Genomic DNA, 22,040 nt, shown 5'->3' with positions numbered 1-22,040 from the left:
GACCAAAGGCTCTTGTGCATGTTAGTTCATACAACCAGAATCTCAGTGAGATCTCCAGCCACAGAAAACCAGACTCAGAATTTCCATTTGGACTGAGGTGGAACACTTTCTTGGTATGGGCTCCCTCATAAGCAGACCCTGAGACAAATATTCAGTGGCAAGTAGTTTATCACAGAAGTGATCCCATGGAATACACATAGAGGAATAAGTAAGTGAGAAAAAATGGGAAAGAAGCCAATCGAGAATACTTTATCAAGACAGTGGACAACCAGAATTTTATCTTACTGGGGAACTCAGGGAGAGTGCAAAGTATACCCAAGATTTATCTTAAAAAATGGGTGAGAAAGTTGGGGTATTTATCCCCCAGCTCTTTCTGACATTGGTTGAGGGCTGTTTCCAAGGACAACTTCCAGCTCTTCTGAACCGCCCTTTGTGTGGGCATCATGGTCGGGGGTTGGGGGGGAACCTTCAGGCATAGTGTCTCCAGCATTATCAGTGAGCAGCCATCAATAGGTTGAGTTGAATGCACCATGGAACTGAGGAAAGCATCAAAAGCTGTAGAAATCTGCTATACAAACCCAGCTATACTCATAAAAGTCATGGTGTTTTCCAATATTGACCATGATACCCCGGAACACACATCACTGAAGAGAAACAGATGCTTCCCTTGACTTCATGATAAATTCAGAACTCAGTTATAGCAAAGAAACAAGTGGATACCTTATGTGTCAGAAATCAACTGCTTAAATCAAAGTTATATCATTCGTTAATTTTTAATACCACATATAAATGGTGAACTGGGGCCCGAAAGTACATATTTTTACCTACATCATACACTCACAATTGTGTTTGCATTTGTGTTGATGCAAAATAAAGTCATTGTTGGAACTTCCAAAAGCAGCAACATCAACAGGAGGAATATTTTTCGCTTGATGTGTAATCTATTTTTTTGCTTGCTCTGTCAGCTTAATATTAATGGCTGCCCTTAGGTTAGCCCAAAAAAGCCCATGTTTGCTCTTTTCCTTGGGCCATTCCAAATAAGTCCTCCTGGCCATGAGATTTTTGAGCTTGTGATAGCTGCTAGGAATGGAGTACTGCGGAATGGGTTCCAGCAAGATCAGGATTAAGTTATTAGATCCTTCATGAAAGAGATTGTGGTGGGCAAAGTAGAGTTCATAATGGCACCACTCACTCTGGACAAAGTTGGGAGACAAAACAAAGATGGACTTGTAACTCTTCTCAATGCAGTTGATGATATTTTCCACAATGCTCTTACCAGGAACAAAGTTTCTCTCATGAAGGCAAATCTGCATACCTTCTTTCTCTAGGTTTGGTAATAATTCATTCTTCACCCAGAAAGAATCGTGCCCACTATATGAAATAAATGCATGAAACTGGAGATTTCTTTGGAGTTCTTCTAAGGGTACGTTCCTGGCCCTGCGCCGGGTCTGGGTCCACTGGCACACCATCCTGAGATACCAGGGCAGATCCAAGTAGATGCAGAGGAAGGTCACAGTCACAGCCAACACCAGCATGGTGGCACCGATGGTGACGATCAGCAGAGTTACGTTGCAGGATAATTCAGACATGTGAAAGTCCTTTAGTGGGGTTCCTCTATAACTTTCTGGGTAGCCACACTTATAAGAATCAGGCCAGCCCTCTACCACTTCACTTGATACTTGCTCTATGTTTTTGACAAATTCTCTTAGCTCACAGGTACACTGGAATGGATTGTTCCCTGCTTTTATTGACCTCATCTTCTGACAGCTCTGGAAGAAATCAGCTGATGGGTGGGAAACTGAATTGTGATCAATGATCAATACAGAAAGGCTGCTAAAGCTGCCACATCCAGGAAGGTCGGTTAAAGAATTGAAAGCAACATTGAGTTCTTGCAAAGCTTCCAGTTTTACAACTTGTTTAGGAATGCTCTTTATTTTATTGCTGTGAAGATCAAGTACCTTGATCCTGGGAGGTAAACATCTGAAAATAGTGTCAGTAAGTATATTTGAAGACATATTTAAACTTAATAAACTTTTAGTCCAAGAGCAATCTCCTTTCTTTTCATCATAGCTTACAGAATTCTGGCTAATATCCAATTGTTGCAGAGACTTCATCCGTGTAGTCATTTCAGCTATTTTTGAAAGTTCTTTTAATTGATTCATTTGTAAAATAAGCGTCTCCAACTCAGTAAGGTGCCCACAATTTTCAAAAACCGTGTCTGTTAAGAGATTATTGGAAAAATCCAAATGCAGGAACGGGCTGATTTTGGATGGGCAAAGCATGTGGATCATGCGTGTACCAGACACTGTGAAATTTTTGATGTTCATATTTGAAAAGATTTCATAGATATCCCTTTGTGGAAAATTGAACACATCGCTGACGACTTGGTGTACAGACAAGGCCTTCAGGGAAGTGCCAGAATAATCAAAATCTCTGAAGCCCAGTTGACCCTGTAGCTTCACATTTGAAATTGAGAAATACCATACGGTTGTATGCCAAACCAGCTGGAGGATCCTAATGAAAGAATTCCAAGTTGTTTCAATGTTGTTCAAAGTAAGACTTGATAACTTTGGATTTGTTTGAAGTTTTGCCAGAATATTTAGGAAGTAAGAACATTCGTTATCTTCTAGCACACATTTGATATTAGATAGTTCCAGATTTGCCACAGTCCTGACGGACACATCCAAAATAAAATTGAATTCTTTGCTTGTTGGGAACACAATGTGCAGACTCTCAGTGTTAAAGTTTTGAAGGCCCTCAGGGTCTTCTTTGTCCCCATAATGCTCTCCTAAGACCAGCAAGACTTTGCTGATATTCAAATGAGCAATTGGCAGCACAGTAGATTTTTCTAAGTGTGTAGTGCTCAACCCCAGAAATTTTAGTTGAGACATATTGCCAAACTCTTTGCATATAGGCAGGGCATCAAATGCATTAAATGACAGGTCCAAGTGCTTGAGGTTCACAGTAGGGTGGCAAGAAATTTTCGCCAACTTGTTGTGGGACAAATCCAAATATTCCAATTCCTGGTTGAATTTGAAAACACTGATATCAAGATACTGGAGTCTATTATGAGAAATTATCAAAATCCTCAGCTTTGACAGTGATAAGATGTCAGAAGTCCAAAGCTCAGATATATAATTTTGTGATATATTTAAGATTGTTGTTTTCTGGGATAGGTCTTTAGGAACGTGGATGAGACTGTTTTTTGACCTATCAACTAAAAACTCACTTTCTTCAGATAATTGTATTCTGATCTGAAGTGTTAACATAAAGATAATGGCAAAATGGAAGATGCTAGTCATTCTGGAACACTAGACATTCCTAAAGGTAGAATCTGTTCTTCAGATCATCTTGATACAGATACAGATTCTAGAGAAAAAAAATACATGAAATGATGAAATACATTACATACATTTTTAAAATACATGAAATTAGTCATGGCTGATATTAAACTTTTTTTTTATTAGAGACTCATAAAATGGAGGATACATTCTTTTGGGTTACACAGCCTAAAACTAGAGAAGTATATATATTGGTAAATAACAATGCCAGCTCTAATCAAATAAGTTTTAATATGGATGGTGTAATAGATTGAATGGTGGCTCACCAAAAGATATGTCTACATCTTAACCATGTCCTAATCCCCAGAAACCATGAACGTTACCTTCCTTAGAAAAGGGGTCTTTGCAGAGATAATAAAGTTAAGGATCTTGAGATGAGGAGATCATCCCAAATTATCCAGGTGGTCCATAATTCCAATGACAAGTGCTCTTCTAAGAGAAAGGCAGAGGGACAAGAGAAGAGACGAGTAAGAAACAGGGGAGAAGGCCTCATGACAGTGGAGGCAGAGACTGGAGTGCAGCAGCTGCAAGGCAAGGAACAGCAACAGCCGCCAGAAGCTAGAGGAGGCTCTGGAGTGAGGACAGCCCTGCTGATGCCTTGAGTTTCGACTTCTGCTCTCCAGAACGTTGAGGGCAAAGCCACCACGTTTGTGATCATCTGTTACAGCAGCCTCAGGAAACTAATACAGGTGGCTTCATAGAAAGTTCTCGGGCCCCAAGCTTCCCAAAATTATTTAGAACTCTAGCTAAGACTCGACTGGTGTACTTTCACTCTTCGACATGTGCCTCCCCATGACTTTCTCAAGAGGTGTCCCAAATGGTGGTATTGGGACTGCTTTTCTATTACCCTTCATGACCTATACACGGTTTGGGTCTAACTTTGGTCTTATTCAAAAGGTAATTAGATCATAATAAAAGGTCTCTCAGAAGATCCATTTATTCATCCATTTATTTATTCAACCAGTATTTATTGATCACCTACTGGCCATGTTTTAAGAACTGGAGATAGAGCAGTGAACAAGATAAAGTCTGAATTTTCAAGGAGTTTTTGTCTAGTGGGGAGACAGAAAATAAACAAATGATTAAACTCAAGTTCCTGTAGTGATAAGTTCTACAGAGAAAAATAAATCAGGGTAAATTGTAGGTATACGACAGTGCTTGGGGATGGCTATTTTTGAGTAATGAGTTAGAGAACGCCTTTTTGAGATGATGACACTAGAGTAGAAATCAGAATGAAGTGAATGAGTAACCTATGGGAAGGTCTGGGTAACCTATGGCATTTCTGGCAAAAGAAAAGGCAAGTATAAAGGACCTGAGATGGAATTGAGCTTGGCTTGTCTGAGAAGGAATGGGAAGTTCAGTGTTAGCATGGAGTTAGGGAAGATGAGAGGAGTTAGGGCCAAGATCACTCAGGCTTTGTTGATCATTGTGAGGAGTTGGGATTCTACCCCCAAAATGACGAGAGGGTGGCGAACACTGGGAGGTTTTGAGAAAGGGAGTTGTTTCCTCCTCTCTCTTATTCAGAATACTTTTTTTCATTCATTCATCAAATACGTATTTATTCTCTATGCAGTGACAGGTATTGTTCTAGGTTATGCCTCTTGTACCAGTATTCAAACTGCTCTAGCTCAGACACTATTTCGTGGTCAGCATTCCAGTGGCATATGAGAACAGAGGGAGCTGTGTTGGGATGAACTCTAGAGTGTGCACTACTCACCTCCAGAGACCCTTTCAGCTGCGATTACACAGCTACCCAGTTCTCACAAGGAACATATTCAAAATCCCCTAGAACCATTAGACAAGCAGGCCATCAGTATCAGCAAAGCACCAAATTCCTCTTCATCTATCCCCTCCCGTATCTCAGTGAGCACAGAGAACCTAAATAATTCAGCTTCTAGAAGCAACCTTCAGTTACAAAAGCTCCCCAATTTAGACATGCAAACTTATCTGGGTTTTTTGAGCCTTCCTTGGACTTACCCTTTTGTAGAGGTGCCAAATATGCCTTTGTTATCCTGATTTCTTCTAACATGGAAAAGGGCCTGATACCCCCATTAGTGTTCATGAAGACCCTGAGCAAGGAAGATGATGCAGACATTAACGTTCATGTTAAAAGTCAAGGTGGTGTTTTTATGACATTGATTGTATTTGGCTGAAAGACCCAGAAATTTCCCAATTCTTCCTCTCCAGCTTCCTGAAAGAGCTACTCACACAAGGAGCAATACTTCAATGGATGTTATAGCTTCAGTGTTTGTGCCCTGTGAAATTCTTATGTTGCAATCCTAACCCCCAATGTGATGGTATTAGCAGGAGAAAATTGGGAAGTAATTAGATCATAAGAACAGAGCCTTTATAGTACCCTTATAAAAAGGACCCCAGAGAGCTCTCTGGCTGTCTTTCTGCCATGTAAAAATACAAGAAGGAGGCATCTGCAAACCAGAAGAGGGCCCTTGCCTGAACCCAACAACACTACCATCCTAATCTCAGACTTCTACCCTAAAGAACTGTGAGAAACAAATGTCTGTTGTTTATAAGCCACCCAGTCTGGTACTTTGTTATGGCCATTTAAATGGACTCAAATAATGGGAATAAAAATAATACCCTGGGGCAGTGCCTAATATCTCAAAATGGAGCTACCTGTTACAAGATAGGTCGAAACAAAAGTGGCCTGGCCTTAAGGCCCAAGTGGAGTTCCCTGCTTATTCCTATGCCTGAATCCAGATCAGGGCTCTTTCCACCTCCTAGCCAACTGCAGAGTTCATGGAATCAGTGATCAGCATGGTATGCAAAAGTGATCAGAGAGACAGGGGCAGACAGGACCCCATGTATGGGTGCAAGTGCTTGGCTCACAGAACCTACCACAAGCAAGACGAAAGTTGTCCTTTTTTCCTTAACAACAGGCATTGTCACAAAAATATATACATTTATAAAACTGCCTGTCCGCAAGTGTTAGAGAAAGTACTTAGGCAGACATGAGCAGGACAGGAGAAGGGCCCCCCAACCAGGATTATCAGGCGACCATCAGGTGATGATCAGGCAGTTGTTAAACAGTCTCTCTAACCCGGGGGCCGTGGCTCATGCTGTAATCCCAGCACTTTGGGAGGCCGAGACGGGTGGATCACCTGAGGTTGGGAGTTCGAGACTAGCCTGGCCAGCATGGTGAAACCCTGTCTCTACTGAAAATACAAAAATTAGCTGGGCGTGGTGGCAGGCGCCTGTAATCCCAGCTACTGGGGAAGCTGAGGCAGGAGAATTGCTTGAATCCAGGAGGCAGAGGTTACAGTGAGCTGAGGTCATGCCATTGCACTCCAGCCTGGGCAACAGGGCAAGACTCTCTCAAAAACAAACAAACAAACAAAAACAACAAAAAAAGTCTCTTTAGAATAATAATTGGTTGCAGCCAGCACCAGGGAAAGTCAATCTCCTGATAGATAGAAAACACGCTGGTGGTTAGCAGCCTCCTGATAAAGTCTCAGGAGTTGGGCAGGCTGGAGCATGCATGCCAAGAGGCAAAATGGCAGACTTCAACCGGTATGTGAACTTCCTCTAAGAAGGCTTGTCTGGCAAGGGAAAAGTGTCTCCAGTGAGCATGTGTACAACTTCAGTAAACACAGTGTGCATGCAGCCTCTCGCAACGGCTGGTAGGCCACCACACGTGCAGACAGGCCATCCCAAGGGAAGAATCAGGGAGGAAGAGACACAAAACTCCAGAAGCCTGCCAACGAATAAGCACCAAATCAAAGGTTAAACTGGGCACTTGGATCTCTCAAGTTGCCCAGTTGGTCCTCTTCCAAGTATACTTTACTTCCTTTCGTTCCTGATCTAAAACTTTTTAATAAACTCTCTGTAAGGAATATGGCTGTGCTTTGGTCAAGGATAGGCTGAGGTAAACATCCAGAGTAACTCAGCGAATTTAGAGTGCCGGCGTGTAACTCACTTTTTATCATAGCCATGTAGACATAGCATAGAGAAGCTTACCACCATCGCCATAACATAGGTAAGGTTCATCCCTTGGCTCTAGGCCACTGTTGTCTGTAAATGGTATAATTGCCCTGCTGACACCATACAGGTGCATTGGCACCCAGAGAGAGAGAGAGAGAGAGAGTGCCAACGCTGTCTGTCTTTGTAGATGGACTGAGGGGAGCCAGGACACAGCTTGGCGTGCTCGTGCCCAGGCAAGAGAAAGAGTTAAGCTGCTGACCCTGAGGGTAAGGGAGAGCCGGACGCACAGCTGTGTGTGGAAGCTGCCAAACTAAGCAGCCAGGACAAGGCGGACAGTCTGAGAGAACTACTAAGTAAGCTGCTGCTGAGAGCTGCTGCTGAATAAAATCACCTTTCACCTGCCTACGGCCCCCTGAGTGTTCTTTCAGCTATCTGCTCATCCACCCACTCCCCTCCAGTATGGGCTGGAACCTGGCCCTGGGCGTGACACTCTCTGGCTCTAAAACTTGCCTCAGTCTCTCACTCTGCCGTATGCCCCTCAGACAAATTCTTTCCACTGAGGAGGCAAGAATCAAGTTCCAACAGACCCATATGGATTTGCCACCGCTAACGCAAGCATTTAATGAAAGCATAGCTTCAGTTTTATGTCGAGTGAAATTAATTGACTCACATATCTTCTATTTGCCCAACCTCTATCTTGCCCTTTCATTTAAAGTCATTAATTTCAAGTACTCAGTTTACAAAACTATTCTTATTTCTATAATTAAGAAATCAAAATGTCATACACAGGAATAACTGATTTTTAGTATTTCCAGGATCTTTGAATTTTATGTTCCAAACTTGCTAAATCAATGAAAATCAATGTCTCAGTTTCCTAGACCAAAGCATTTTTTGATCAAAGTCTTAACAACCATGACTGAGCCTCATCTATTTTAGAACCTTAAAACTCTTTTACTACCCAGAAAATAAGCTGAGCAGTAAAGGATGCTTTAATTTGAAAGTGTCAAATGCCTCTAGGTGTGCTTCTGTCAATTTTCATTGTTATGATAGGTTTAGCCTCACTTTATATGATACAATGAATCAATACATTTAATCTGTCTTCGTTTGGAGATTTTGGAGGCATCACATCAAGGCTTTGACTGGTCTTAATGGACAATACCCATGCAATCTATCTGGCCCATTAAGTTCAGTCCTGTAAATATTTACTAAGGGCCCTCTCTGCACAACCTGACTAGCTATTAATTGCAGGTTAGAAGAACTTGAGACAGTTCCAGAACTGTTCTGCTTTGTTTTCTATGTGGTTTTGAGAACCTTTGCCTTTTGTTTGTTATAAAAACACATTCGCTTTCAAGTCTTTTGACCACATTGGGCGTAGCCTGGGAAACATTTTCAAAACCTGCAGTTCCACCTGACTTCTAGCTCCCCAGAACCATGTTAGTGGTCTGAGAAACAGAAGGACTAGCTAGTGGGAAAGCCCAGAGAAAAAAACTGAAACAAACCTGCCCACAAAAACAGAAGAGCTGAACAGCAGCGTTACCTCCAGGAGTAACTGACTTATATCTCATTTTCCTTAACACTGTGAAGAGAATACGAATGGTTGGATGGGGTGAAGAGAAATGCCGTCAAAATCAACAACTAGCAGCTGCTCTGGAAGAAAATCAGAAGACGTGTGTGACCCAAATATTTATTTCCCAACTCAAAAATATTTCTCGTAAGCAAATCACACACGAGGTGTTATTCCCAGAGCAGCGGGGGACTTTCTCTGATTTAGGACTCAGAACTGATACACAAATGCCAGTACAAACTACACAGTAACTATGTACATATCAGAAATATAACCCACTTAGAAAAACACCCAGGACTTACACAGATTCTTGAGAATTCTGTACTTAATAACTAGCTATACAATTATTTTCTTTTACAAAATAAAATAGTATGTTGCTTACCAAGACAACCTGCTTGTCTGTTCCGTTTGGCTGTCCATAAGAAATTCAAGCACTTCCTTGAAGATTTATTTCACTGTTAACCACATTTAGCGTTGAAAACAAAACAAAACAAAAAGGCTCTTTTATGCCACCTACCGAATTCCACTGGAATTACATTACATAATTAAGAATAAACTTATTTTCTCTTATTCATATGTAGCCTAGTCTGTGGGTTAACCGATAGGCCTGTATTAAAATAGAATCATGTTTCTATGGTTCCGAATTTCACTACAGTCAGTTTCTCATTGTCTACACTGATGAAGTAAATGAGGTGTGGTAATAATTCACAGATCATAATTGGCTGAATTCAAAATGCTTACCATCGTGGCTATGCTGGCAGAAGCGTGCGTCTGGGTGTGTTTCCGCTGCTTTGTTTTTCCTCTTGCCTTTTCATCTATCCACTATTAAAAGCGGAAAGAGGGAGGCGTCAAGATTAAAGTTGTGCTGAAACACATTTGTAAAGAGGGAAGATCATTCATGCGCTAGTTACAGGATGGATGTTAATCATGTCTTTTTTGACAAGTTGATTTGCAGAGAAAATTTGATGCTGAATTTTTTTCCACTGATCTTTTCAAGCTTTCTTCAAAACATATTTTTGTAAACCTAAGTGAAAAACATGCTAAGAAGAAAACAGATTCTTAGCATGATTTTCACATAGGGTTTATAAAAATCCTGGGATTTGTTGACAGCATGTTCAAGGAAGCCATTCTCATAGTTCTACTCTTGCCTTTTCCAGTAATAACAACAAAATAACAACACAATAAATGGGCAAATAAAGTTACGGGATTCCAGCTGACTGCCTCTGAAGTTGATCTCAGCCTGCACGGTGTCCAGTCGAAACCGGATGTGGGGATGACAAAACTGCCTCTCTTCCTTCCCTCCACAGTTCTCTCCCATACTCAGCTTTTCTACCACACCGCGAGCAAGGCCAACTTCCCTAACCTAAGAGCGCCGAGATTCTTTTTGACTTGTAATGTTCTCACTGTCTCTCTCTGTTTCCCCTTACCTCAGAATTTGTTTAATAGAGGAAATATGTTATGGCTATAAACATTTTCTGGAACTGAAAGAATGAAACTGCCCGCCTGCCATTTCCTCCCTGAGGCCCCTAACTGGACAGGAGGGAGGTGTCCTTGACTAAGAAATTAGTTCCTGGCTCCCAAAAGCATTAACTTTGTGAATCCAGGCCGAGGGAGCAATGCCCAGGGGAGGGAAGTGGACATAGCAGTAAGGGAAGCTCCTCAGCACTCTGAATTCCTGCTTTTTCCCCCACAGACTCATCCCCACCACTAGCAGTTGTGTACATGATTACAAGTGTGTGTGTCTCTGCCTACCAATAGCCCATACGTGGGCATTTCTTTTTGGATTCAGGGCAGTAAAAATATGCTGTCAATTAGATGTGATCTGTAGTTAGTTGTGTGTGTGTGTGTGTGTGTGTTTTAAACAAAACTTTGTTGAGATATGATTCACAAATCATAAAAAAGTTCACCCTCACCCGTTTAAAGTGTATAATTCAGGCCGGGTGCAGTAGCTCATGCCTATAATCCCAACACTTTGGGAGGCTGAGGCAGACAGATCACCTGAGGTCAGGAGTTCGAGATCAGCCTGGCTGACATGGCAAAACCCTGTCTCTACTAAAAATAAAAAAAAATTAGTCAGACCTGGTGGCACATGCCTGTAATCTCAGCTACTTAGGAGGCTGAGGCAGGAGAATCGCTTGAACCCAAGAGCTGGAGGTTGCAGTGAGCCGAGATCCACACTACTGCACTCTAGCCTGGGTGACAGAGCGAGACTCCGTCTCGAAAAATAAAAAATAGAATAAATAAAATAAAGTGTCTAATTCAGAGGCACCCACCTGCCTCTTTTTCCCCCTGTTGTCCAGTGGGTCACCATGGAACAAACACAGTGATAGGTGTAATTATGCATACCTATCAGTCAACAAATACACACCGGTAATCATGTACACCCATCACTCAACAAATACACACTTGTAATCATGTATACCCATCACTCAACACATACTTCTAATTATGTACACCCATCACTCAACAAACACACACTTCTAATCATGTACACCCATCACTCAACAAACACACACTTCTAATCATGTACACCCATCACTCAACAAACACACACTTCTAATCATGCACACCCATCACTCAACAAACACACACTTCTAATCATGTACACCCATCACTCAACAAACACACACTTCTAATCATGTACACCCATCACTCAACAAACACACACTTCTAATCATGTACACCCATCACTCAACAAACACACACTTCTAATCATGTACACCCATCACTCAACAAACACACACTTCTAATCATGTACACCCATCACTCAACAAACACACACTTCTAATCATGTACACCCATCACTCAACAAACACACACTTCTAATCATGTACACCCATCACTCAACAAATACACACTTCTAATCATGTAAACCCATCACTCAACAAACACACACTTCTAATCATGTACATCCATGCATTGACACAGCCTCATCTCCCAGGGAGAACTTCCATTCTCAGAGAATACAGCTTCTTTTTAAATTTTTAAAAATATTTTATTTAGTCTAATATATCCAAACATGCAATGATTATAAAGCATTATTAATGAGATATTTTACACTTTTTCATTCTAAGTTTTCAAAATCCAGTGTGTGTTCTATACTTACAGAACATCCCAATTGGGCTATACCATTTTGGGCACTCAATCACGTTTGGCCAGAGGCTACTACCATCTTGGACAATGCGGGTCTAGAATAGCGTTATCACAGCCATGCAAATAAGTACAAGCCTAATTCCAGTTAACAGCAGCCCACGGAGTTAATTCAAAATAAAGACTGCATACTTTATACTCTAAGCAACCCCGTACATCTCTTCATAGCAGTTTCTCTGCCCACCCCTATCCCATACCTGGGCACTTCTTTTTGGATTCAGGGCAGTAAAAATATGTTGTCAATTAGATGTGATCTGTAATTAGTTGTTGTTTGTTTTTTTTAACAAAGCTTTATTGAGTTATAATTCACAAACCATAAAAAAATTTCACCTATTTAAAATGTGTAATTCAATGACTTTAGGCATATTCACAGAGTGGTGCAACCATCCCCAAATCAATTTAGAACATTTTCATTTCACTGAAAGGAAACACTATACTCCTTAGTCATCACCTCCACTTCTCCATGCATCCCAGCCCCAGGCAACCACCAATCTACTCTATAGATCATACTGATCTCTATAGATTTGTCTATTCTGGATATTTCACACAAATGCAATCACATAAAAAGTGGCCTTTTGTTACTGGCTTCTTTCACTTCGTGTAATGTTTCCATGGTTCTTCCATTCAATATTTCACTTTTTTATTGTCAAATGATAACAAATGCAATCACATAAAAAGTGGCCTTTTGTTACTGGCTTCTTTCACTTCGTGTAATGTTTCCATGGTTCTTCCATTCAATATTTCACTTTTTTATTGCCAAATGATTTTCAAGTGTAGGTGTCTACATTTTATTTATCCATTTATCAGTTGATGGATATTATGGCTCTTATGAATAATGCTGCCATTGACATTCACGTACAAGCTTTTGTGTAGACATATTTTCTCTTGCGTATATACATGGGAGTGGAATTGCTGCTGCATCACACGGTAACTCTGCATTTGGCCTTTTGAGGAACTGCCAGACTGTTTGAAAGCAGCTATACCATTTGTTCTATCAAACAGCCATATAGGCAAAGCAACCCCCAAATGCCCTAGGAACTGAGAAACCAAAGAACTAAGCAGACAAATCCAGTTTGTCAGTAAAGGGTGATTTATCTGGGGAACTTACCCACAGAAGCATGGCCAAAACAGGAGCAATACAGGTAGATCTCTGCAGCATTCCTGTCCAGACCCAGGACTTACCAACACCTTATGTAAGGAAAGGAAGTACATGCTCTATAGAGACAGCGAAAGGCCACCTTCCAGAACAGGCAAGACTGTTATGCGCATGATAGCCTATAATATGTGTGATAACATCAATGTTGCTTTGATCTAAAGTCAGGATCTATAGTGAGTTCATGTTCTTACACTAAGGACAGTAAATAAAGTAGGAATCAGGAGGCATTCAGGAGACTGGAGCTAATCAGAAGTCAGCATGGCAGACTAGCATCCAAGATGGAGCCACTTTTGCCTCCACACTCCACCCCTCTGATCCAGCTCTTGCAACCTCAAGCGCCCACCTCTTCCATGATGAGTCCTGAGCCTCTGGGGCAAAGGGGTTGCTGCAGTCATTTTGGTGATGTGGGTGACACATTGCATCAGTTTATTTTCTACTTGTAAGCAGAGGCTGCAGCAACAATACAAACAACAGGCAATGATACCTGTGCCAAGTATGAGACACAGAATTAATCATGCCTTTGACATCGTATTTTCCAGAATCCAAACCAAGAGGCATTTTTCAGGGCAGGGCAGCAGCAGGAACAGAAGACTATGGGAGGAAATATGAGTGTCGAGTAGGTACTTGGCAGGGCAGTTCTTCCCCATCAAGCAAAATGGCTATGGTAGCTTCATCTCTTTTAGTTATGACACAGACAGCCCGAGGACTATGGGCTGAGGGTGCACACCAAACGTGTTGCCTGAGGGCAAGGGTAAGGTCACAGGGGCAGCAAAGAAATATACCAAGCGGCCACCAAGAGTGTCCTTTAAAAAGGGCCATGTTCGGTGTATGGCTATGTGGAGCGTCTTGGTCCAGACTCCAGCAGGATCAATGAAGACCTCTTTAGTTGCCAAGGAATTCCCCATTCTCTAGTAAAACAAAACAAAACAAAACAAAAACAAACAAAAAAAACCTTATCCAACCTGGGGAAGATTGCCAGTCAAACTTCCATTCAAGTGTTCCCTCCTCTGCCTCAAGGTCTTGGGGAGTCCCAAATAATATTTGCTGTTGGCCTTTTACCAGCTCCAGTAGAAATTTGTCTGGCTGGACTTTGTTTGCCACTATGGTTAATGGACCATGCTCTACGGTGGTCCTGAGTTGTTGGTGTGGCACCAGCCCTATATTTGTCTCAACTGAATTAAAGTTTTTAATGGCTTTGAGGTAGAAGGCAGGACTCGACTCCAGGGGCGGGGCTCAGACACTGGACCAGACTGAGGACTCGCTAAAACAGGGATGGGGTGAAAGCAGCTTTCAATCAGACACACCCGCCAGTGTGCCATGTCAATTTACCATTGCCATGGCAACAGCCAGACATTACCACCCTTTTCCATGGCAATGACCCAATGATTACTAACCCTTCCCTAGAAATTTCTGCAGAAACTGCCCTTTAATCTGCATGCAATTAAAAGTGGGTATAAATATGACTGCAAAACTGCCCTAAGTTGCTACTCTGCCTATGGGGTAGCCCTGTTCTGTGGGAGCAGTCAGGGAACTGTAACACCACCAGAGATATAACACTGCCTGTTCAATAAAACTGTTTTCTTCTACCTCCGGCTTGAATTCTTTCCTGGAAAAAGGAAGAAGCCAATTCTGCTGAACTTAAAAAGGGAGGCCTGAAAGGCCCAGTTAGAATTACCAGGAAACAAATGTGGTATGATCTGATCTCAGCTGCAGTAGGCAAAGAAAAAATAGATGAGCAACCCAATGCCAGAATAGTGGGCCTTTGAAAGACCTGATTCTTGATCAACAGCTTAGACCCCTTCCTACTGTCTATAGTGAGAGCACTAAGGATAGTAAATAAAGTAGGAATCAGGAGACATTCATGGGACTGAGGCTAATCAGAAGTCAACATGGTGGATTAGCACCCAAGATGGAGCCACTTTTGTCTTGATATCATTTTATATTCCCATCAGCAATAGTTAAGAGCTCTAATTTCTCTACATCCTTGCTAACTCGGGAGGCTAAGGCAGGAGAACCACTTGAACCCAGGAGGTGAAGGTTGCAGCGAGCCGAGATTGCACCATTGCACTCCAGCCAGGGCAACAGAACAAGACTCTGTCTCAAAAAAAAAAAAAAAAAAAATCTTCTGATTCACAGGCATGGGATGTGTTTTATTGATTTTGGTCTTTAATTTTTTTCAATGGTCTTTTATAGTTTCAGAGTATATGTTTTGTATTTCTTTTTTTCAACTTATTTCTAAGTAGTTTTTGATGCACTGTTCTTCAAATTTTTGATTTGTTCATTACTGCTGTATAGAAGTATCATTGATTTTTATATAGTGATGTGTATCTTGCAATCTTTCTGAACTTGTTTATTGGTTCTAATGGTCTTTTAGTGGTGTTATAGACTTAAATGTGTGTACTGTCCCAAAATTTATATGTTGAAATCGTAACCCTCAATGTGATAATATCAGGAGGTGGGACATTTGGGAGGTAATCAAGTCTTGACAGTGGAGCCCTCATGAATGGGATTAGTGCCCTTATAAAAAAAAGACCCAAAGAGCTTGCTAGTCCTTTTTCTGCCATGTGAGGGTACAACGAAAGACAACAGTCTACAACCCAGAAAAGGCCCTCACCAGAAGCCAACCATGCTGACACTCTGACCTCAGACTTCCAGGCTCCAGAACAATGAGAAATAAATTTATGTTATTTATAAGCCACTCAGTTTCTAGCACTTTTTACAGCAGCCCAAATTGACTAAGACAAGTAGATTTCTAAGTATTTTCTATAAAGAAAATAATGTCATCTGTTAGGAGCAGGCCTCCCAAAATATGACCATAAACTGGCCCCAAAACTGGCCATAAACAAAATCTCTGCAGCACTGTGACATGTTCATAATGGCCCTAACGCCCAAGCTGGAAGGTTGGGGGTTTATGGGAATGAGGACAAGGAACACCTGGCCTGCCCTGGGCAGGGCGGAAAACCACTTAAAGGCATTCTTTAGCCACAAACAATAGCATGAGCGCTTGATGCCTTAAAGGCATGTTCCTGCTGCAGTTAACTAGCCCAACCTATTCCTTTAATTCTGCCCATCCCTTCGTTTCCCATGAGGGACACTTTTAATTAATTTAATATCTATAGAAACAATGCTAATGACTGGTTTGCTGTTAATAAATATATGGGTAAATTTCTGTTCAGGGCTCTCAGCTCTGAAGGCTGTGAGACCCCTGATTTCCCACTTCACCCTCTATATTTCTGTGTATGTATCTTTAATTCCTCTAGCGCCACTGGGTTAGGGTCTCCTCGACCAAGCTGGTCTCAGCATCATCTGCAAATAGAGGCAGTTTTACTTCTTCCTTTCCAATATGGATTCTTAACTCCTAATTGCCCTGGCTGGTACCTCCAGTAAAATGTTGAATAGAAGTGGTGAGAGCAGGGCCAGGCACAGTGGGTCACATCTGTAATCCCAGAACTGTGGGAGGCTGTGGCAGAAGGATCACTTGAGGCCAGGAGTTCAAGATCAGCATATGCAACATAGGGAGACTCTGTCTCTACAAAAAAAAAAAAAAAAAAAAAAAAATTAGCCAGGCATACTGATGTGTGCCTAAACTCCCAGTTACCGGGGAGGCTGAGGTTGGGGGATTGCTTGAGCCTGGAGGTCGAGGCTGCAGTGAGTTATAAGCACACTACTGCTCTCCAGCCTGGGTAACAGAATGAGATCTAGTCTCAAAAAAAGTAGTGGGAGCAGACATCCTTATCTTGTTCCCGATGTTAGGGTAAAAGCTTTAAGTATATGTTTTACCATTAAGTATAATGTTAACTGTGAGTTTTTCTATAGATGCTTTTTATCAGTTGAGAAAATCCTCTTTTATTCCTAGCTTGTTAGGTGTTTTTATCATGAAGGAGTAGATAGTATGGTTTATTAATCAATAAGGAAAGAAACAAATGCTATGGGCACAGTGTCATAATTTGTGAGGTGCTTCTCGCAGTGAGGTTAGCACTCACATCAATGTGCAGAATAGTGATCTTCCTTTCCCTCTTTTCCTCCCTACTGCCCCTACAGAGTCCTATAGTTTCTCTTACCCACCTGATCCTAGAACTTCAAAACTGCACCCTGTAAACGTGTTGGGAATGAGAAATGTCATCACTTGGACATTTACCTTTTAATAAATTCTCCCTTAATGACCTAAAGTTTTCCAGCCAAATGTTTGAAATTGCCACTGATATATCAGTACCTGAGTAAATCTTAGCTCATGACCAGTCATGCGGAGCTCTGTCTGAGGGGAGATTTGCCCTTTCCATTTCACAAAATGTTATAAGCACCAAATGCTCTCCATAAAGTTTGTTCCACTTTACCTGCCCTCCAAGAGTGTGCTGGGGTAGACATTCTATGCATCCTCCACAAAAATAACACTTTAGAGATCTGTTAATTTGATAGATGTAGAGTGACATCTCATTATTGTTTTATTTTTATTTTCTTCTTTTATTGGCAATATGTATCTTTTTAGTGAATTACCTGTTCATGTCATTTACCTATTTTTCTTTCAGGGTTCTGTTTTTTACTATTTAATTGTGTAATAGTCCATTCTTGCACTGCTGAAAAAATCACCTGAGACTAGGTAATTTATAAAGGAATGAGGTTTAATTGGCTCACAGTTCTGCAGGCTGTACAGGAAACACAGTGGCTTCTGATTCTGGAGAGGTCTCAGGAAACTTACAATCACGGTGAAAAGTGAACGAGAGAGCAGGAACATGGCCAGAGCAGGAATGAGAGAGAGAGAGAGAGAGGAAGTGCTACATGCTTTTAAATAACCAGATCTCATAATATGATAACTCACTTACTCACTATCATGAGAACAGCACCAAGAAGGTAATACTAACAGATTCATGAGAACTCTACCCCCATCCAATCACCTCCCACTTGGACCCACCTCCAACATGGGAGATTACAATTGGACATGAGATTTAGTGGGGACAGAGATCCAAATTATATCATTCCACCCCCAGTGTCTCCAAATTTCATGTTCTTATCATATTGCAAAATACAATCATCCCTTCTCAACAGTCCCCCAAAGTCTTATCTCATTCCAGCATTAACTCAAGAGAAGTCCAAAGTCTCATCTGAGACAAGGCAAGTCCCTTCCACTTATGAGCCTATAAAACCATAAGCAAGTTAGTTACTCCCAAACGGTGAGGGTACAGGCACTGGGTAAGTACAACTGTTCCAAAAGAGAGAAACCAGCCAAAGGAAGGGGCTACAGGCCCCATGCTATTCTGAAACCCAGCAGGGCAGTCATTACATCTTAAAGCTCCAAAATAATCTCCCTTGACTCCATGCCTCACATCCAGGGTACACTGGTGCAAGAGGTGGGCTCCCAAAGTATTGGGCGTCTCCTCCCCCGTGGCTTTGCAGAGTTCAGTCTCCACAGTTTCTCTCACAAGCTGGTGTTGACTGCCTGAAGCTTTGCCAGGCACAAGGTGCAAGTTGCCAGTGGATCTACCATTCTGGGGCATGGAGAACAGTGGCCTTCTTCTCACAGCTCATCTAGGCAGTGCCCCAGTGGGGACTCTGTGTTGGGGCTCCAACCCCACATTTCCCCTCCACACTGCTCTAGTAGAGGTTCTCCATGAAGGCTCCAGCCCTACAGCAGGCTTCTGCCTGGACATCCAGGCTTTTACATACTTCTTCTAAAATCTAGGTGGAGGTTTCCAAGCCTCAACTCTTGCACTCTGCACACCTGCAGGCTTAACACAACGTGGAAGCTGCCAAGGCTTATAGCTTACACTCTCTGAAGCAGTGGCCTGACCTGTACCTGGGCCACTTTGAGCTATTGTTGGAGCTAGAGTGGCTGGGATGTGAGGAGCAGTGTCCCAAGGTCTGGCCCAGGAAACCATTCTTCCTTCCTAAGCCTCCTTAGGCTTGTGATGAAAGTGGCTGCCTCTAAGGTCTCTGAAATGCCTTCGAAGCCACCTCCCCATTGTCTTGGCTATCAGCATTTACCTTTCTTTTAGTTATGAAAATTTCTGCAACCTACTTCATTCCTCTCCTGAAAGTGGGCTTTACTTTTCTACCATATGGCCAGGATACAAATTTTCCAAACCTTTACACTCTGCTTTCCTTTTAAATATGAGTTCAAGTTTCAGGGCATTTCTTTGCTCACACATATAAGCATAGGTTGTTAGAAGTTTCCAGACCACATGTTGAACACTTTAATACTTAGAAATTTATTCTGCCAGATACCTAAATGATCTCTCTCAAGTTCCAAGTTCCACAGATTCCTAGGGTAGGGACACAATGTTTGCAAGTTCTTTGCTAACACTTAACAAAAGTGACCTTTGTTCCAGTTCCTAATAAGTTCCTCATTTCTGTATGAGACCTCCTCAGCCTGGACTTCATTGTCCCTATCACTATCAGCATTTTGGTCAAAACAATTTAACAAGTCTCCAGGAATTTCCAAATTTTCCCTCATCTTCCTGTCTATTTCTGAGCCCTCCACACTCTTCTAACCTCTGCCTGTTACCCAATTCCAAGGCTGCTTCCACATTTTCAGGCATTTTTATAGCAATGCCCCACTCCTCGGTACCAATTTTCTGTTTTAGTCCGTTCTTGCACTACTATAAAGAAATACCTGAGACTAACTAATTTATAAAGAAAAGGGATTTAATTGGCTCACAGTTCCACAGGCTGTACAGAAAGCATAGTGGCTTCTGTTTCTGGGGAGGCCTCACAGAGCTTTCAATCATGGTGGAAGGCAAAGGGGGAGCATGGCGTCTTCCATAACAGGAACAGGAGCAAGAGCGAGTGTGGGGAGGTGCTACATACTTTTAAACAACCAGATCTTACAATAACTCACTCACTATCACAAGAACAGCACTAAGGCAATGATATCAACCCATTCATGAGAACTTCTCCCCCATGATCTAATCACTTCCCACTAGGCCCCACATTTCATTTTTACATAAACAAGTAAGTTCCCCTTTTCTTTGCTATCACTGTCATTCAGATGTGTGCTGGTAAAGCACGTTCAAAAGAAAAGTCTGATCTGTAGCATTTGCTGATACCGGCAGTATCAATATTCCCACTATTGCGGAGGGCTAGCTAGCAACTAATTTTTTGGCAAAATTCCTGAATATTTTATTTTTATTTATGTATTTATTTATATTTGATTTTATTTTTTGAAACGGAGTTTCGCTCTTGTTGCCCAGGCTGGAGTGCAATGTCATGATCGCGGTTCACCACAACCTCTGCCTCCCAGGTTCAAGTGATTTTCCTGCCTCAACCTCCCTAGTAGCTGGGATTACAGGCATGTGCCCCCACGCCTGGCTAATTTTGTATTTTTAGAAGAGATGGGGTTTCACCATGTTGGTCAGGCTAGTCTCAAACTCTTGACCTCAAGTGATCCACCCGCCTTAGCCTCCCAAAGTGCTGGGATTACAAGCGTAAGCCACCGTGCCTGGCCCTGAATATTTTAGAATCAGATTTAACAAATCTGTACAAGCAAGCTCCAGTACACCATGGCTACCCAGCTTTTAGATTTAGAAAGTTTTTCTCCGTAACAAGATAAGATAGATATATGTGTATGTGTTCTTCTCAAATGTATTTTTTTAGTTATTTTAATTTTCAATTATCCAAGTAATAAATGTCTACTGAAGAAAAATCAGGAAATATAAATAAACGTTAAAATATTTAAATAAATAGTAATCTCACCAAATAGAATCACACCAATATCATTTTTAGAGCAACCATGCAGTCATTTTTCTCTATATATTAACATTCTTTAGATTCTTGGCTCCTACTGCAAATTGTGGTTCAGAAAGTTTATAACAATTTATCTACTTACACATGCCCAAGTGCATGCACACACACACAGCATCATACTATGTATACTGTTTGTAATATGCTTGTCTTAATCTATAATCTATCATAAATATTTTTTCATGCCAGTAATTATCCATCTACAATTTCATGATTATTGGCTGGATAATATAACATTTTATTTATAATGCAATTTTTAATATTTTCATTTATAACATATTTTACCAATCTTCTGTTGTTGGATATTTAAATTACTTCCAATTTTCACAATTAGAAATAATTCTGCAATAAGCAGCAATATTGCCTTGGGATGTGTATGAACAATTATTTTCTTTTCTTGTTTTTGAGACAGAGTTTTGCTCTTGCTGCCCAGGGTGGAGTGCAATGGCACGATCTCGGCTCACCACAACCTCCACCTCCCGGGTTCAAGCGATTCTCCTGCCTCAGCCTCCTGAATAGCTGGGATTACAGGCATGCACCACCATGCCCGGCTTATTTTGTATTTTTAGTAGAGACAGGGTTTCTCTATGTAGGTCGGGCTGGTCTCAAACTCCCAACCTCAGGTGATCCACCCACCTTGGCCTCCCAAAGTGCTGGGATTACAGGCATAAGCCACTGCACCTGGTTGAACAATTTTTTAAAATGTATATATATATATATATATATATATATATATATATATATATATATTTTTTTTTTTTTTTTTTTTTTTTTTTTTTGAGACGGAGTCTCTCTCTGTCGCCCAGGCTGGAGTGCTGTGGCGCAATCTCGGCTCACTGCAAGCTCCGCCTCCCGGGTTCACGCCATTCTCCTGCCTCAGCCTCCCGAGTAGCTGGGACTACAGGCGCCCGCCACTGCGCCCGGCTAATTTTTTTCTATTTTTAGTAGAGACGGGGTTTTATAAAGTGGACTTTTTGAACCAATAGACATAAACCAATACCATTATTCTTTGCCTTTTTTTCTATTACTACACACGAAATGTCTTTTTTATTAATTATTTAACCCAAATTTAGGATACTTTTTTTAGATTGCTCATCTGCCGTATAATTCATAGCCTACCAACAATTTTGGTTTCTCTTCTCATCTGTTGGTCATA

At 41.5% G+C, this 22,040-nt stretch overlaps 1 protein-coding gene across 10 annotated transcripts; it reads right to left on the bottom strand.

Annotated features, from left to right (window-relative positions):
- Nucleotides 1-748: 748 nt before the first annotated feature.
- On the bottom strand, nt 749-21,572 carry TLR1 (toll like receptor 1). Of its 10 annotated transcripts, none has more exons than XM_073012470.1 (5): nt 9,586-21,572; nt 9,227-9,299; nt 8,780-8,856; nt 3,665-5,410; nt 749-3,369 (listed from the first exon to the last, which is right to left on the bottom strand). In XM_073012470.1, exon 5 carries the CDS (start codon nt 3,300-3,302, stop codon nt 942-944), a length of 2,361 nt encoding a protein of 786 aa, XP_072868571.1. In that variant the 5' UTR covers nt 3,303-3,369; nt 3,665-5,410; nt 8,780-8,856; nt 9,227-9,299; nt 9,586-21,572; the 3' UTR covers nt 749-941. The 10 variants fall into 10 exon arrangements, with proteins under 10 accessions (XP_072868571.1, XP_037864558.2, XP_072868570.1 ...); XM_038008630.2 differs by having other exon boundaries at nt 5,319-5,410; nt 9,586-21,571; XM_073012469.1 differs by having other exon boundaries at nt 3,665-8,856.
- Between the last annotated feature and the right edge of the window lie 468 nt (nt 21,573-22,040).

The sequence above is a fragment of the Chlorocebus sabaeus genome, chromosome 27 (genome assembly GCF_047675955.1).
Source record: "Chlorocebus sabaeus isolate Y175 chromosome 27, mChlSab1.0.hap1, whole genome shotgun sequence".
NCBI classification, from domain to species: domain Eukaryota; kingdom Metazoa; phylum Chordata; class Mammalia; order Primates; family Cercopithecidae; genus Chlorocebus; species Chlorocebus sabaeus.
The sequence above is the reverse complement of the archived record's forward strand: the minus strand, read 5'-3'. Positions and strand labels throughout refer to the sequence as shown.